The sequence below is a fragment of the Thalassophryne amazonica genome, chromosome 14, assembly GCF_902500255.1.
Source record: "Thalassophryne amazonica chromosome 14, fThaAma1.1, whole genome shotgun sequence".
Classification (NCBI taxonomy): Eukaryota; Metazoa; Chordata; class Actinopteri; order Batrachoidiformes; family Batrachoididae; genus Thalassophryne; species Thalassophryne amazonica.
In genome coordinates, this window is record NC_047116.1 from 33,428,375 (window position 1) to 33,447,610 (window position 19,236).

The 19,236-nt window shown below is 39.5% G+C and overlaps 1 protein-coding gene across 1 annotated transcript in view; it reads left to right on the top strand.

Annotated features, from left to right (window-relative positions):
• Nucleotides 1–8,808, top strand: part of LOC117524883 (activin receptor type-1C) — a 67,890-nt gene extending 59,082 nt beyond the window's left edge. The window contains exons 6-9 of the mRNA XM_034186701.1: nt 3,491–3,647; nt 5,796–5,920; nt 7,467–7,597; nt 8,341–8,808. Of these exons, the coding sequence (XP_034042592.1) occupies nt 3,491–3,647; nt 5,796–5,920; nt 7,467–7,597; nt 8,341–8,466 (539 nt within the window). The 3' untranslated portion in view covers nt 8,467–8,808. The remainder of the gene's footprint in view (nt 1–3,490; nt 3,648–5,795; nt 5,921–7,466; nt 7,598–8,340) is intronic.
• Nucleotides 8,809–19,236: the final 10,428 nt, after the last annotated feature.

A 19,236-nucleotide genomic window follows, 5' to 3' on the forward strand; every position in this document is an offset into this window, starting at 1 on the left:
TTTTTAATCAAACTACGCTGTTCTTCTGAACAATGTCTTGAACGTCCCATTTTCCTCAGGCTTTCAAAGAGAAAAGCATGTCCAACAGGTGCTGGCTTCATCCTTAAATAGGGGACCCCTGTTTCACACCTGTTTGTTCCACAAAATTGACGAACTCACTGACTGAATGCCACACTACTATTATTGTGAACACCCCCTTTTCTACTTTTTTTACTAATAGCCCAATTTCATAGCCTTAAGAGTGTGCACATCATGAATGCTTGGTCTTGTTGGATTTGTGAGAATCTACTGAATCTACTGGTACCTTGTTTCCCATGTAACAATAAGAAATATACTCAAAACCTGGATTAATCTTTTTAGCCACAAGGCACTACTATTATTCTGAACACTACTGTATATGTTCACTTGCATATTTATATCGTGGTGTGTAGAGCGTAATGGGTATGCATCAGCCCTCTGATGCCTTTCACTAATTGTGAAAGGTTATTCATTTGATCTCTCTTCTAACATCCTTTGATCTTTAATCTTGATCACTTGTCATTGGGAGGTGGTGGTATAGCAATTAGAACAGCAGGATTGTGATTAGATGATCACTGGTTTGGTTCCCCTTCCCCCTCACGTCTCACCAGATACCTCACTAGGGTCCCCTTGAGCGAGGTAAATCCCCAAGTTGCCCCTAGTGCAATTGAGCGCTTTGCATGACATCATGCTGATATTTGTACAACCCCTGGCAAAAATTATGGATTCACCGGCCTCGGAGGATGTTCATTCAGTTGTTTAATTTTGTTGAGAAAAAGCAGATCACAGACATGACACAAAACTAAAGTCATTTCAAATGGCAACTTTCTGGCTTTAAGAAACACTATAAGAAATCAGAAAAAAAAATTGTGGCAGTCAGTAATGGTTACTTTTTTAGACCAAGCAGAGGGAAAAAAATATGGAATCACTCAATTCTGAGGAAAAAATTATGGAATCATGGAAAACAAAAGAACGCTCCAACACATCACTAGTATTTTGTTGCACCACCTCTGGCTTTTATAACAGCTTGCAGTCTCTGAGGCATGGACTTGAGTGACAAACAGTACTCTTCATCAGTCTGGCTCCAACTTTCTCTGATTGCTGTTGCCAGATCAGCTTTGCAGGTTGGAGCCTTGTCATGGACCATTTTCTTCAACTTCCACCAAAGATTTTCAATTGGATTAAGATCCAGACTATTTGCAGGTCATGACATTGACCCTATGTGTCTTTTTGCAAGGAATGTTTTCACAGTTTTTGCTCTATGGCAAGATGCATTATCATCTTGAAAAATGATTTCATCATCCCCAAACATCCTTTCAATTGATGGGATAAGAAAAGTGTCCAAAATATCAACATAGACTTGTGCATTTATTGATGATGTAATGACAGCCATCTCCCCAGTGCCTTTACCTGACATGCAGCCCCATATCATCAATGACTGTGGAAATTTACATGTTTTCTTCAGGCAGTCATCTTTATAAATCTCATTGGAATGGCACCTAACAAAAGTTCCAGCATCATCACCTTGCCCAATGCAGATTCGAGATTCATCACTGAATATGACTTTCATCCAGTCATCCACAGTCCACGATTGCTTTTCCTTAGCTCATTGTAACCTTGTTTTTTTTCTGTTTAGGTGTTAATGATGGCTTTCGTTTTGCTTTTCTGTATGTAAATCCCATTTCCTTTAGGCGGTTTCTTACAGTTCGGTCACAGACGTTGACTCCAGTTTCCTCCCATTCGTTCCTCATTTGTTTTGTTGTGCATTTTCGATTTTTGAGACATATTGCTTTAAGTTTTCTGTCTTGACGCTTTGCCTTTAACAACCTTCCCATGTTGTTTGTATTTGGTCCAGAGTTTAGACACAGCCGACTGTGAACAACCAACATCTTTTGCAACATTGCGTGATGATTTACCCTCTTTTAAGAGTTTGATAATCCTCTCCTTTGTTTCAATTGACATTTCTCGTGTTGGAGCCATGATTCATGTCAGTCCACTTGGTGCAACAGCTCTCCAAGGTGTGATCACTCCTTTTTAGATGCAGACTAACGAGCAGATCTGATTTGATGCAGGTGTTAGTTTTGGGGATGAAAATTTACAGGGTGATTCCATAATTTATTCCTCAGAATTGAGTGATTCCATATTTTTTTCCCTCTGCTTGGTCTAAAAAGTAACCGTTACTGACTGCCACAATTATTTTTCCTGATTTCTTATAGTGTTTCCTAAAGCCAGAACGTTGCCATTTGAAATGACTTTAGTTTTGTGTCATGTCTGTGATCTGCTTTTTTTCTACAAAATTAAACAACTGAATGAACATCCTCCGAGGCCGGTGATTCCATAATTATTGCCAGGAGTTGTATGTGACTGTCTTTGATACTGATCTGTGATCCAGTCTACTTGTCTTTGATCATGTTACTGATGTTTGACACTAATCAGTGAAATTAAATGCAGATTGCTGATCTTTGACCTGAAATTTGATCCTAGTTGCTGACTGTTGATGCTGATCCTGCTGTTGATCTGGATTTTTTTTTATCCTGATTATAAAGTCAAAGCAATGAGCAGTCACCAGTCAGGATCTAAGTTCAGATCAGTGAGCCAAGGCAGGATTTACCACTTGATCTGGATCTGCACCGAAATACGTCTACTTGTGAAGTCAAGAGAAGTCAGAGACGTCTGTATAGTAATTTATTAGTGCCTTTGGGCAATTGCGTGAATCAACGCAGTCAGTGTTAAAAATCTTTGTGTAGTGTGAGATCACAAATGTGATCAGAGTCCTGGTGTCCACTTTTTAAAAAAAATTCTTGAATTTTTATACATTAAATTGTTACAAAAATCTACAAACCACACGCTTGCAGTCACCGTCAGTGGCTCAGTGGTTAGCATTGTTGCCTTACAGCCAGATGGTCTTGGCGTCGCTTCCCTCCTGGTCCTTTCTCTGTGACGTTTGTGCAGGTTCCTTCCCACTTCCAAAGACATGCAGGTTCGGTGAATTGGAAACTTCAAATTAACTGTAGGTTTGTTTGTCTGTTTAAGGCCCTGTGATAGACTGGCGTCTTGACCAAGGTGTACCGTGCATCTCACCCAATGACTGCTGGGAAAGGCTCCTGTGACCCTTAGTTGGAATAAGTGGGCAGGGAGAAATGTTATGTAGATGTCTAGTAGCCATCCTTTCCTTTGGTTGGTGGAGGTAACAGTGGCGTTTCCAATTATTGTTAGTTTTTTTTTGTTTGTTTTTTAACACCCCCCCCCCCCCCAAAAAAAAAACAACAACAAAAAAACAACAAAAAAACAAATCTCTTTGAAGTCTGGTGTGAAATCTGTTATCAGTGAGGATATTCATGGTCCATCATACTCAGCTATGGTGTTAGTTTTTAACGCTACTGCTTTACCAGATTCCATTATTTATATTCTGCTGTACTTTTATTTATTCTTTTAAATTTTTGAACATGATTTTGTATTTTCTCCATTCTAGGGAAGCCTGCGATTGCTCACAGGGATATAAAGTCAAAAAATGTGCTAGTGAAGAAGAATGGCATGGCGGTCATTGCAGATCTGGGTTTGGCAGTGAAACATGACTCCAGCACTAACTTTATAGACATACCGTCCAACCACAGAGTTGGAACAAAAAGGTAAGTTGACATCACAGTGCAGCACACAAACAATACAAATCCACACAGAAGCCGAAGCAACATATGGCTAAGATCGGAGTGCACATACAGTGTATCTGGAAAGTATTCACAGCGCTTCACTTTTACCACATTTTTATGTTACAGTCTTATTCCAAAATGGATTAAATAAATTTTTTCCTCAAAATTCTATGCACAATACCCCATAATAACAATGTGAAAAAGGTTTTGTTTTGTTTTGTTTTTTAGATTTTTGCAAATGTATTAAAAGTAAAAAAAAATATTAAGAATTAGAGTTGGGGGTTAAGTTACGTTAGGGTTAGAGTTTGGTTAGCACTGGATGGCAATTACGGTTAGGTGATTACAGTGCATCCAGAAAGTATTCACAGTGCTTCACTTTTTCTACCTTTTTTTATGTTACAGCCTTATTCCAAAAAGGACGAAATTATATTTTTCCTCAGAATACTACACACAATACCCTATAATGCTAATGTGAAAAAACTAAGAACTCACATGTACATAAATATTCACAGCCTTTGCCATGAAGCTCATCCTTGAGATGTTTCTACAGCTTAATTGGAGTCCACCTGGGGTAAATTCAGTTGATTGGACATGATTTGGAAAGTCACACACCTGTCTACATACGGTGCATCCGGAAAGTATTCACATCGCTTCACTTTTTCCACATTTTATTGTGTTACAGCCTTATTCCACAATTGAGTAAATAAATTTTTTCTACTCACAACACCCAACACCCCATAATAACAACATCAAGAGTTTTTTTTACTTTTGATAGTGCATGTGGGAGCACAAGACAAACATGAAATCAAAGGGATTGTATATAGACCTCAGAGACAGGATTGTCTCGAGTCACAAATCTGGAGAAGAGTACAGAAACATTTCTACAGCTTTGAAGGTCCCAGTGAGCACAGTAGCCATATCATTCATAAATGGAAGAAGTTCGGATCCACCAGGACTCTTCATAGAGCTGGCTGCCCGTCTAAACTGAGCAATTGGGAGAGAAGGGCCTTAGTCAGAGAGGTGACCAAGAACCTGATGGTCACTCTGTCAGAGCTCCAGCATTCCTCTTTGGAGAAAGGAGAACCTTCCAGAAGGACAACCATCTCTGCAGTAATCCACCAATCAGGCCTGTATGGTAGAGTGGCCAGACCGAAGCCACTCCTTAGTAAAAGGCACATCGTAGCCCACCTGGAGTTTGCCAAAAGGCACATGGAGGACTCTCAGACCATGAGAAACAAAATTCTCTGGTCTGATGAGACAAAGATTTAACTCTTTTTGGTGTGAATGCCAGGCTTCATGTTTGGAGGATACCAGGCACCATCCCTACAATGAAGCATGGTGGTAGTAGCATCATGCTGTGTTTATCAGCGGTGGAAACTGGGAGACTAGTCAGGATTGAGGGAAAGATGAATGCAGCAATGTTCAGAGACATCCTGGATGAAAACCTGATCCAGAGCGCTCTTGACCTCAGACTGGGGTGGTGGGTTATCTTTCAGCAGCACAGTGACCCTAAGCACACAGCCAAGATATCAAAGGAGTGGCTTCAGGACAACTCTGTGAATGTCCTTGAGTGGCCCAGCCAGAGCCCAGACCTGAATCCGATTGAACATCTCTGGAGAGATCTGAAAATGGCTGTGCACCGACGCCCCATGTCCAACCTGATGGAGCTTGAGAGGTGCTGCAAAGAGGAACGGACAAAACTGCCCAAAGATAGGTGCACCAAGCTTGTGACATCATATTCAAGAAGACCTGAGGCTGTAATAGATACATTAATAAAGTATTGAGCAAAAGGTGTGAATACTTATGTACATGTGATTTCTTTATTTTTTTATTTTTTTATTTTACAACAGCAGTGAGAGATTCCTGACAGCCACCAATCTGGATCTGAATCACCTCTCTCTCAGAGAGAGAGAGAGAGACATTCAGAGATTGAATTGTTGCCATCAGCTGGCACGCTCTGTTCTGCAGCTGTTTTGTATTTTTGATGTGAAATGGGATGTAGAGGCCGAGGATAAACAACACATTCATGCACAGAGTGAGGAAGGAAACCATCAGTGAAGTAAACACTGTTTTTTAATTTTTTTGTTGTTTGTTTCTTTCATTAGGCATTAATGATTTTGTCCTCTGCAGGTACATGGCCCCAGAGATCCTGGACGAAACGATCAATATGAACAACTTTGAGTCATTCAAGCGGGCAGATATCTACTCGTTAGGCCTGGTGTTCTGGGAATTGGCTCGAAGATGCTCCTTCAGGGGTACGTACCTTTAACCAGACACACACAACCGCATATTCACTTGTTTAGTCATTGAAACATTTAATGGACAATTCGGTTTCATTACTTTTGTGATTAGCCCCTCAAATGCAAATTTAAGGCTTTTGTAATCTTTCTAACTTTTGTTTAAAAAAATTCTTATTTTGCATCTTAAAGCTGATTAACAGTAGACCTGCAGCCGTTCTGACAACTGTTTTGGGTATTAGTCCCAATGTTTGGGATTTTATTATAAAATTAAAGGCTCATGCACACTTTCACTTCCCTGTAGAAAGGTGTATAAGAGAGAAATCCGGTTGCAACATGAGATTAAAAACAGCGAAACTCTCCAGGCAGATAAAGGTAACACTGGCTTAGGTGAAGCCAGTCACGCTTAGATCAGCTGTCAGGTGATCAGCCTCAAAGGCTGTGTGAAAAGGGCCCCGCCCACATTCACTAACGCCCATTCACAGCCTGCGTCAAACAGCACGAACACCAGCTAACAGATGCATCCCAACATCGAAATATCATGATAACCATGTTGGTGTATATCTTAAATCTGTGGGAAACTTTTAAAAAATATGTACAAATTTCATACAACCTTGAAAAAACTAGAGACATTGGTAATACATTTCAGACAAATACAAACTGTAGAAACACAATTTTAATTTCATTGGAGTATTAAAAAAATATTGAAGAATATTTTTTGATATCGTAAGATCAAAAAAAGCTTTTATGTGTTCTTTCATCTGCTCCTTTAATGTCATCTGTTCATCATGCCTGATTTAGAACAAATGTCTGAAGAGCAGCATTTTAAAGACATTTAAAGAACTTTAACATGATCGGTGGCGTAGTGGCTTATTGGTTTGCACTGATGCCTCACAGCAAAAAGGTTGTGGGATTGCGGATTGTGGAGTTTGCCTGTTCTCCCCACGATCAAAAATATACTTATTTAGGGTCTGCTCCTTTCTCTGCCCCTGACCAAGGCAGTGTCACTACATCTGGAGTTGATCCCTGGGTGCCGGACTGTGGCTGCCCACTGCTGCTAGTGGTCAGTTTGTGTCTAACTGTAATTAGGATGGGGTAAATGCAGAGGTCAAATTTCATTGTATGTGTATGTAGAATGACAATAAAGGCCATATTATTATTATTATTATTATTATTATGTGGAACTTCAGTAACTGAGCTGAGTCAACTAGTAGTACTTAGTCTTAGTTGATCTCCATCTAGGTAGAGTCCAGCACTAGTACAATACCAGTGGACATGTTCTTATTCATATATATGCATATTTAAAATGGACACAAACAACTAAAAATGCCCAATTTTGCAATGCTATTTTTTATTTTTATTACTGTATTTAAATTCTGCATCTCTACTTATTTAATCTGTATTTTTTTTTTTCTGAAACTTTCTCAGCTAGACTCGGCCCAAGCCTTTCATGAGTTTTTGGGAATATGCGTTGATTAATTTTTAAGTAATCCTTCAATTAATTGAACACACCGAACAGACAGCAGGGCAAAACCAGGGCTTTAAAAAATGTTTGTTTTGACAGGATTTCATGAGGATTTTCAACTGCCTTTTTATGACCTGGTGCCTTCTGATCCATCCATCGAAGACATGAGGAAGGTGGTGTGTGAACAGAAACTGAGGCCCAACATACCGAACCAGTGGCAGAGCTGTGAGGTACAACTGGAACGTCTGTTATTTAGTGTTGCATAATCATCACTTAAATGAGTTGAGAAGAGTGTGTGCACACCGGGCTTCATTCAAGAGCCACTCGTAGTAACAGATGTGGAAATGTGCATACGAGTGATTTAGGAGAACTTTCTCATATTTTGAGGCTTTTTTTAGACACAGATTCACACAGTCTAATAGCAAACATTTAATATTAATAAAGATATTCTGTTATTAGTCACACAATGACACATTTACTTTCAATCTTCTCCACGAAGGGGACCCCATTAATTCCACTTTTTATGCTGTTAACAGTGACAGTCTTTCTTCAGTGTTGATCTGTGAGCAGAACGTAACATTCCTCTTTAGAAATGAAACAAACAAAAAACAAATCCTCTACCATAATCAGGATTGTGATTGAACTCCTCTGCCATGTATGGGCAAAGATGCGTAGCCTTATTTGGTATTTTTGCTTATTTCTGGTAAATCACCCTTTTCGTGATCGTGTGCTGATTTACATAGAGCCACAGTTCACACATATAATTTACGCTATTCTCCGATTACATGAACATTCATACAAGCCCATCGTACTAAAAATTATGTGAGAAATTTAAGCAAAGTTGAGGAAAGCGTTCTTGCGTGAGGCCCGTTGTTTGTTGGATAATGTATCGTGAAAATGCAAGAATGATCAAAATCACAAACTTAGTTTTTCTGAGTATCTAAACCCAATTTACAGCAACAATACTTTCTAGGTTCTACGTGTGATGGGCAAACTGATGAGAGAGTGTTGGTACGCCAACGCCCCTGCTCGACTCACCGCTCTACGGGTGAAGAAAACGGTGTCTCAGCTGTCGGTCATCAAGGATGTCAAAGATTAGTTTGATTTGTTTTTATGCAGATCAGCACTGGTGCTGGCACTGGTGCCAACAACCTGACTGAGTTACTGGGAGCAAGCGCGGACCAGTGTCCTGTGCAATGGCCAACACTGCCCTCTACTGGACACTGTTTACCCTCAGCGCATTATCAGGTGACTGAAGGTACCAAAGTTCAGTGGGACATTTTTATGGCACCAGTTTGACCCAAGCAGCTCACATTTGGTTAGGAAGGGCCACATGACATAAGAATGTGTATAAAGTATATTTAGATTATTTTTCTACCTCAAACAATAAAGTGCCCAAAGCTTGAATTGCACATTGAGATGTTTTGTGCCATATCCTATAAAAACATATTACCTGGTACTGTCCTAATCACTTGGCAGTCACAAATAATTGCTTCTCTGAATGATATCAAATGACACGTGTTATTTTACTTGTGATCTAATCCAGCAGATTAATTTTTAACAATGCCATGACAGTGGCACTGAAAACTTTTTTTGATCTGTCAGTCAAGCATATTGGTACAGGGTCAAATATTTCGATAATGGTTGGATTGCCATGATGTAGATCCACGGGTTGCACAGGGTAAAATAAATCTATATCACTTTGGTGTTACCTTTTATCTCCTGTGCCATAATGAATATTTCGCTAATACAACTCTCCCTTGTGTCTAAATTCCCATCAGCCTCCAATCCACTGCTTTGAATGGTACTGTAGAACCCTTGAAACACACAGTGTGCAAGTAAATATCAGACACAATTGCTTCTTGCTATGTGTTTTTAACATTTTGATGTACCCATATAGTGCAGAAGAACAAGCAATTGTACATTTATTAACAACACCCTGTCTTTCTATAGGAAGTTTAATCCTTTAAACAGCTTTAAAGTAAAACTTTTTTCTTCCTAACGTCTATTTGTACAGGTTTTTCAGACTTTATACAGCTCCGACGTCTAGGGTCCTATGTATTGGTGTGACTAAGTGTCACCAGTCTGTACCGAGGATTTATGTCATTTAATGTTGAAATCTGATTGGTCAAGGACACTGTATTGCCCGAAAGGTTCAGGAAGCCTTTCATGAGCAACGTCACACACTAGTCATAATGACGTTTGAGATATCTGCAACTATTATTTGGGATAGTCAAAACTGAATAACTGATATCTGTAACGAGTCGAGTGTCATTTTGAGTGACATCACTCCTGATATCTGAAATTCAGTTTTGACTCCTCAAAACTTACAGATCTGTAACTATCGTTTGGACTAGACAGACTTGCGTGATACATATTTTCAGTTATAATATATACTAATCACAATGAAACCACGACTACTCAAAATGACGATGTGTGTAATGGCAATCCCAGACAGTCAAATTTAAATAAGAAATGTTAAAACGACTTACCATATGACAACTCCATAGTATGTTAGCTTGCTAATGTTAGCCAAATTAGGCATGACTGAAGCTGATTAACCACGACTGTGGCTGTTCAGATTTAACTAATTGTTAGCTTGATCCAACAAGGTATTAAAGACAACAAAATTAAATATTTTGCTAAGGAAACAATGTGGCCTTTTCTCTTACACTAACTTCAAGCGTTTCTTTTTTGTTTATACAACCCCAGTTCCAATGAAGTTGGGACATTGTGTGAAATGTAAATAAAAACAGAATACAATGATTTGCAAATCCTCTTCAACCTATATTCAACTGAATACACCACAAAGGCAAGATATTTAATGTTCAAACTGATAAACTTTATTGTTTTTGTGCAAATATTTGCTCATTTTGAAATGGATGCCTGCAACACATTTCAAAAAAGCTGGGACAGTGGCAACAAAAGACTGGGAAAGTTGATGAATGCTCAAAGAACAGCTGTTTGGAGCATTCCACAGGTGAACAGGTTAATTTGCAACAAGTGAGTGTCATGATTGGGTATCAATCAATCAATCAATTTTTTTATATAGCGCCAAATCACAACAAACAGTTGCCCCAAGGCGCTTTATATTGTAAGGCAAGGCCATACAATAATTATGTAAAACCCCAACGGTCAAAACGACCCCCTGTGAGCAAGCACTTGGCTACAGTGGGAAGGAAAAACTCCCTTTTAACAGGAAGAAACCTCCAGCAGAACCAGGCTCAGGGAGGGGCAGTCTTCTGCTGGGACTGGTTGGGGCTGAGGGAGAGAACCAGGAAAAAGACATGCTGTGGAGGGGAGCAGAGATCGATAAAAGGAGCATCCCCGAAAGGCTCAGCCGTTCACAAGCAAAGATGGGGCGAGGATCACCACTTTGTGAACAACTTCATGAAAAAATAGCCCAACAGTTTAACAACAATGTTTCTCAATGTTCAGTTGCAAGGAATTTAGGGATTCCATCATCTACAGTCCATAATATAATCAGAAAATCCAGAGAATCTGGAGAACTTTCTATGCGTTAAGCGGCAAGGCCGAAAACCAACATTGAATTCCCGTGACCTTCGATCCCTCAGGCGGCACTGCATTAAAAACCGACATCATTGTGTAAAGGATCTTACCACGTGGGCTCTGGAACACTTCAGAAAATCATTGTCAGTTAACACAGTTCGTCACTACATCTACAAGTGCAAGTTAAAACTCTACCATGCAAAGTGAAAGCCATACATCAACAACATCCAGAAACACCGCCGCCTTCTCTGGGCCCGAGTTCATTTGAAATGGACAGATGCAAAGTGGAAAGGTGTGCTGTGGTCTGATGAGTCCACATTTCAAATTGTTTGTGGAATTCATGGGCGTCATGTCCTCTGGACAAAAGAGGAAAAAGACCGTCCAGATTGTTGCTAGTGCAAAGTTCAAAAGCCAGCATCTGTGATGGTATAGGGTGTGTGAGTGCCCATGGCATGGGTTACTTACACATCTGTGATGGCACCATCAATGCTGAAAGGTACATCCAGGTGTTGGAGCAACACATGCTGCCATCTAAGCAACGTCTTTTTCAGGGACGTCCCTGCTTATTTCAGCAAGACAATGCCAAGCCACATTCTGCATGAGTTACAACAGCCTGGCTTCGTAGTAAAAGAGTGCAGGTACTAGACTAGCCTGCCTGCAGTCCAGACCTGTAACCCATTGAAATGTGTGGTGGATTATGAAGCACAAAATACGACAAAGGAGATCCCGGACTGTTGAACAACTGACGTCGTACATCAAGCAAGAATGGGAAAGAATTCCACCTATGCAGCTTCAACATTTACTGTCCTGAGTTCCCAAATGCTTATTGAGTGTTGTTAGAATGGACTGCATTTATATCGCACTTTTCCATCTGCATCAGACGCTCAAAGCGCTTTACAATAATGCCTCACATTTACCCCAATGTCAGGGTGTTAGAAGGAAAGGTGATGTAACACAGTGGCAAACATACCACTGTCCCAGCTTTTTTAAAACATGTTGCAGGCATCTATTTCAAAATGCGCAAATATTTACACAAAACAATAAAGTTTATCAGTTTTAACATTAAATATCTTGTCTTTGTGGTGTATTCAGTTGAATATAGGTTGAACAGGATTTGCAAATCATTGTATTCTGTTTTTATTTACATTTTATACAACATCCCAACTTCATTGGAATTGGGGTTGTATGAGATATATCAGCAAGATAGCAAGTTAATCATTATAATACATTTTATTTGTATAGTGCTTTTAAGAAGCACATTCAGAGTGCTTAACAACATCCAAATACAAATCAGTCAAGATCTGTAAAAGATTAAATCACTAAACACATAAATAGTGTAAATAGAAAAAAAAAAAAAAATGAAACAGGTTGCAAATTCAAACTTTGGGAATTTAACATAAGTCTTAACAAAAGAAGATCTGTTTAACATAAAAAGAGAATAAAATTATTTACCAATCAGAAATGCAAGACTATCAGACTGTATAATATCAGCAGGTAGCCTCTTTAATGAGCATGACAGGAGCGTGGTAAGCAAACGTTCTACAGCCTAATGACCTCCTTATGGCTTTAAGAAGACCTTACTTGTATGAAGCGCCTTGAGGCAACTCTGTTGTGATTTGGGACTGTATAAATGAAAATAAATTGAAATTGAAGAACACACAGCAAGCCTGCACCCTGAAGTTGTAGACCATTTGACGGCACATAAGGGTCAAGAAGTTCCATATGCTAAGGGTTGTCCAAGCATTCCTGATTTTAGAACCTCAAACCTTGAAATCAGCCTTTGCATTGACAAGGAGTCAGTGCAGGAAAGCTAAGATTGGAATAATACGATCATATTTTCTAGTTCAGTCAGACAACTTGCATAGAAGAAGCATATTTATTATATAGCATGTAGTTTGGAGTTTGTCAGATGGGCACCGATCAACATCACTCCCATCTGATGCTCGCTGAAGCCTTCTAAAACATGACATGCTCAATTCTGGAAGATACAAAAGCATGAATGAATATCTCTCAAACACTGGATCACTTGAATTATTGCAATATTATGTAATTGACAAAGGCTCGTCTTCATCAACTTTTTAATAGGAAAGTCAAATGGATGAAATATCACCCAATTTTAACCCTTTCACTGTGAAGAATTAGTGTATCATCATCAAGAAACAGTATGACGTGATCATACAAATGTCTCTACAGAACCAGTTGCCATCATTTCAGTCTTTGTAGAGTTTAAATGTTAAAAAAGGTGACATCTAGTTTTTAGCTGTAGCCAAACAAATGTTCAGCTTTGCTTTATAAGATACATTTAGAATAGAAGATACATTTCCTGCATAAGTAGACATGCAAAGTATCATCAGCATAAAAAAGGAAGATTAGCACATGATACTTACATATACTTTACTTACATATGATCTCACCAAGCAATACAACATATAGTGAAATCAGCAGTGGCCCTAAACCAAATCCCTGAGGTACCTCCTTCTTACCTGTGGACAATTCAGAAAAACAAACTGTAATTGACCTGATGAGTATGACGTCAGCATGGATATTATGTCATGTATAAATAATTGTAATATAATTGGATGTTGTTTTAATTGTGTTCATTTTTATTTGTTTGGGAAAAAGGAGACAAGTGAAGAACACGATTTTTATTTTAAACTATTGCTTTTGACTGATAGGTGGATCCGTAAGTATTTGGTGTGACACAATTGTGATTTTGCCTCTTTACATCATCACAGTGGAGTTGAAATGAAACAAAAAGATGTACTTGTGTTGACTTTTAGCTTTAATTCAAGGAGTTTAATAAAAATATCAGATTAAACATTTAGGAATTACCAACAGTTTTTTTACACAGCCCTTCTGTTTTCAGGGCTCACAAGTAATAGGGGAAACTAAATGGAAGTATTATTGTTCATACATCATCACTTTTACAGCAGCCAGTTATCTTTAGATAAATCAGGATGGACACATGAACATTTTCCAAGTCACTGAATATGACTTGGACTTTATTTACATCAATTATTAAAGTAATACTTGTACAAACAGTATGGTACACTGCTGCAAATCTACCTGGAGTAGGCAAGAAGGAGGCAAGTGAGGGAAGCCACCAAAACACCCACGACAATTCTGAAGGCGTTATAGGCTTCTGTGGCTGTGATGACAGAAACTGTGCACAGTGTAATGTTGCACAGTGTGTTGCATCATCAGCTATGCAGCTTCGTGGTAGAGTGGAACAGAAAAATTTTGTTCAGAACTTGAGCTGTTGTGTGCCAGAAGGCACATGGGAGACCTGAGACTGGATTTTGTCAAGAGAAAAAAAAAAAAGTCTATCCACAGGCTTTAAAAAATGTAACATAATTGTACAGAGTAATAGATATTTCTGTTAAACCCATTGAATTAAGGCTGAAGGTCTACAACACTACAAGTACTCCCACCTTGACTCAGACCCTGTTGAGTGGCAGAACATAAATGAATGAGCCGACACTACAACCACATCTTGATTGTATCATGTCATCTCCACTGTGATGGTGTACCGAGATAAAATTACAAAAGTCTTGTCATTGTCGAAATACATATGGTCTCTTGTTAGGGCCCTGTCCTACTGGGGAGAGGATCAATTGCACATGAATTGAGTATACAAATTGCGGGTGTTCGTTGTCGTCCGCAACAAAAATGGCCAAAAATGACAAATGTCCCAGTATGAATTATGGATATACGAGGGCTGTCCGTAAAGTATAGGTCCTTTTTATTTTTTTCAAAAACTATATGGATTTCATTCATATGTTTTTACGTCAGACATGCTTGAACCCTCGTGCGCATGCGTGAGTTTTTCCACGCCTGTCGGTGACGTCATTCGCCTGTGAGCACTCCTTGTGGGAGGAGTCGTCCAGCCCCTCGTCGGAATTCCTTTGTCTGAGAAGTTGCTGAGAGACTGGCGCTTTGTTTGATCAAAATTTTTTCTAAACCTGTGAGACACATCGAAGTGGACATGGTTCGAAAAATTAAGCTGGTTTTCACTGAAAATCAAACAAACAAAGCGCCAGTCTCTCAGCAACTTCTCAGACAAAGGAATTCTGACGAGGGGCTGGACGACTCCTCCCACAAGGAGTGCTCACAGGCGAATGACGTCACCGACAGGCGTGGAAAAACTCACGCATGCGCACGAGGGTTCAAGCATGTCTGACGTAAAAACATATGAATGAAATCCATATAGTTTTTGAAAAAAATAAAAAGGACCTATACTTTACGGACAGCCCTCGTATTAATAATGTTTAGCGAATATATGATGAACAATCACTGTTACATAACGCATGTAGTGAGGAAACTGATCTGACACATTGAGATTATCACGGCAGTATTACGGGTGTATTATGAATGCATCGCGCACGCGTTGCGCGTGCACGGCATCTGCATTGCGGTCATAAAAGAAGTGCACTCAGGCTGTTGGCATCACTATTCACACCAACAATACAGCCTCTGGAGCATTTGCTGGACTTGGACAAGTTGATCACAGAGTTAATGTTCATTTTGTCATGCGAAGGTTAACTGTTCATGAGTGTGGGGAGCGGGAGGGGGGAAGCTGCTCAGGGTGTGAGATGGTGGTTTTGTTTTATTTTTTTGAGAGTGTCAAAGAAAACAGACTTCAGCGTGAGTTGTGGCTAAACAGCAACTCTTCCTTTTGTTGGTGTTAAAGTCCTGGATTGCAGCAGCTATTACGTTTTTGTGGATCTACACAGCCAGACCAGCACTGACTGGCAGGTATGTCGCTTTCTGTCACATATAGTACTTTGGGTTTACGTGACGTGTTTGTTATGCATTCACAGATTGTCCGCAAATCAGTTGCAAAGCAGATGTAATAAAAACACTTTATTCGTGGCCAATTTGTATGCATTCGCTACAACTTATTTTAGTTTGTGATGTGGACATGATGGGCACGCAATATATCTGTTTTACACACTCTCCCGGTCCGCTGCCAAGCCGCAAATCCCCGTCAGTTGCGGATATCAGTGGTTAATGGCAGATATACAGCGCATAGAGTGAGTATGTATTGTGTATGAATTGAGTATATATGGAGTATGTAAGGCGGATGTCATCCGCATCCAGATTTTTGAACAGCTCAAAAATCCTGGCTGCGGACATGCGTGCCTCTGCAGATGATCACGGACGTGTTCGGATGACGGCCGACTCATACAGGCATGTTACACGGATATTGCGGATGTTTGGCGAATATGGGCCAATTTTGTGCGCAATCCATATGCAAATCCTCCTAAACGCCAGTGGGACAGGGCCCTTAGGAAAAGGGCACTATGGTTAACCTGTACACAAACGTGTGCACAGTTGTACTATGTTAAAGTGATCCTGTATGTGAAGATCTGGCTTTGTATTAATCACTGTTGTGTTTGTGGAACTGGAGATATTTTCATCCTTCACAGATTTTCATTCGCATCAGACCTTTTTTTCTTGCTGCTAAAGACGACTGCATTCAAAGTAGAGTACGTGTTGATACCGTACTACGTGTATTCTAGGATTATGCACCTGTGATGAAAATAAGACCTGCATATTGTTAACTGCAAAAGTGACAGTTTATCATCCAACATTCACGTTTCCATCATATCCCGATTATTAGCCGATGTCCTCTTAGGAATTATTTGATATTTTGTTGCAGCGTGCACTTAGTGAACATGCAGTATTAAGACGCGTAGTAGTTCTGCCTGTGATCTCTGAACATACTTTATGTGTGTGTGTGTGTGTGTGTGTGTGATTTTGGATCTCTGAGCCAAGCTTATAATGTGTCATATACGTTTGAACGTTTAGTGTATAAAAAGAATCCTCACGTCACTCCTAAAGGAGGTGATGACCATGTGCACTTTTTTAAAACAAATATTGTGTATGTCAAAGTGAATATTCACAACTGTGATACTGCTTTAATTTCCACGTTTAGTGCAGCAGATCACTGAAACAATCCTTCAAATGGTGATACAAGCACCAAATTCGGCGCACATAGTTCCTTAGACATTACTCTTGAAAAAACAGATTGGCCACTTGAATTTTCAGTAGGTGGCCAGGTAGGGGTCAAGTGAGGAATTACACAGGGGTCAAAATTTAAAAATGCTCAATCATATTGAAAGCTACACCACATTATTTGTCTGATCAGAAAGATTCCAAAAAGGTATAGTTTGGACAATCTTGTCTGAATGTTATGCAGTTGTGGGGTAAAAACAGCAAGAATGGTAACAAAGGTCAGTTTTAGTTTGTACAGGGGTCAAAAATTAATCAAATGTTGCTCCAGTTTTGGTAAAATAAAGTGGTGCAAATAATTGGTTGAGCTAATAGGATTAATAAATGAAATAGTTTTGACTGTGTTGAATGTTTGGTCTCCAGAGTGAAGGTCAAACAATGTAGACGTCCATTACATTCTATGACGTGTGACATATGTTACCCCGTAACGTATGTCACTACACTACACACTAAGCATGATACATGATGCAAACAATTACTTTTTAAAACCCTATTATCTCCACTAATAATTTGCATCACTTTTTTTTACCAACTTTTGAGTCCTGTACAAATTGAAATTGTCCTTTGTCACCATTCTTGCTGTTTTTACCCCATAACTCCATAACATTCAGTCATACATAGTTCAAACTATACCTTTTAGGAATCTTTATGTTCAGACAAATAATATGGTATAGTTTTCAATATGAATGGAGCATTTTTAAATTTTGACCCCTGTGTAATTTTTCAATTGACCCCTACTTGGCCACCTATTCCCCGGTTTTTTTCAAAAGAGTAATGTAAAGTATTTCTGCTGAATTTGGTGCTTGTATCACCATTTGGAGGATTCCTCTGTAAATATTCTGTTATCTGCTGCACTCTTTACTATCAAGTCAGACATTTGATTTAAACTTTTGTGTTGTTGGATTTCATGCAACTACATTGTATCTCTTGCAGTATTTATTCTATATTGAGCTTAATGATACCGGTGCATAAATAAAAACTATTTTTCATGGAAAGTATTGCATTCCCCCCTCCCCTTGTTTAATATTTTTAATTGATGTAACTGATTGTGCAGAGCTGCACGTTATAGTATGTAGGGCTGGATTTCCCGGAGTTACTGACCTCAGATAAGACTGACATCCCCATTACCTTAACTGCTCTGACTCATTTGCACTTTCGATTATGGTGGTGTGATTTTATTCAGTGCTTGTGATGCAGAATTATCCGTTAAACAGGGGAAGTGAAGCTGTGACATTGAAGCTGTCTTCACTACTGCAATTACTCATTACTTCAAGCTTGTGCTACAAATGGTTTTAAGAGAATGCACTGTGCACGTCTGCTACAGGAGTTTCATGGGACAAAGTTGAAAACATTCCACCGCTAGTGGAGCGGTTAGCACTAAAGAAGAGTTTGAACCTGGCCTGCAGCTTCTCTGTGTGAAGCTTCATGTTCTCCTGGTGATCCAGCTTCTTCCCCCAAGTCCATAGACATGAACTCACAATAACAACCATGGAGCTCTAATGGAGAGCAGGTGAACTGAGTTGTAATCTTGCAGATGTATCTGCAAACGAGTGAGGAAGTAGGACCTGCCAAGTTGAAGCTGTTTCAGTTCTGCTTCTGGTCATCCTCACTTTTTATACCAAATCAAGGAGAAAAATGAGGTCAACACACTTAAAAGACAAAGCTCTTGTTGCAAGCAGAGATGATAAACATACCAGAGTCTTGTGTTTCCCCCGGGTGTATTCCCGGATATCTGGGATCCAAGTCCACACTGCCCAGCAGGAAGCTGTCCCGGAATATTAGGTTTGAATCAAACACCCTTTTTCGTTATTTTGTGGAGGCAATTCTAGAAAAAATCCCTTTATTCCATTTTCACAGAGGCCCAAAATCTCTGCAAAAAGCATCCCTTTCTCTGTGAAAATCAGAATGCCCAATCGTAGCAGTGGTGGCGGTCACTGACATGACCGGGATTCTGCTAGACATGAGCTGGAAAATCATCCACTCTTTATTCCCGTCCAACTTTTGGAGTTGCACTCAAATCTCGTAATGTAAATTACAATGACAATAAAGGCGATTCTGCTTCAGACAAATATCTGACCATTTACAGCAGCCTTTGTCACCTGGATTAGCGGGTTAGCGCCAACACATGCATAAATGGATGTTGGGATTTCTGTATGCACTGCAGAAAAGCAAACAGGGGCTTGAACAAAATGTCCCAGTTGTTTTCCTGTTTTAACTTTTGCTTCCACATGCTTGATGCTATTCTTAGAGGATTGCTGCCTCTTCTTTCCCCAAGGCAGTGATGCTTACAAACAGTTGTTAATTGTAATCACACTTTCAACTCACAAAGATCAGCTTGTTTCCT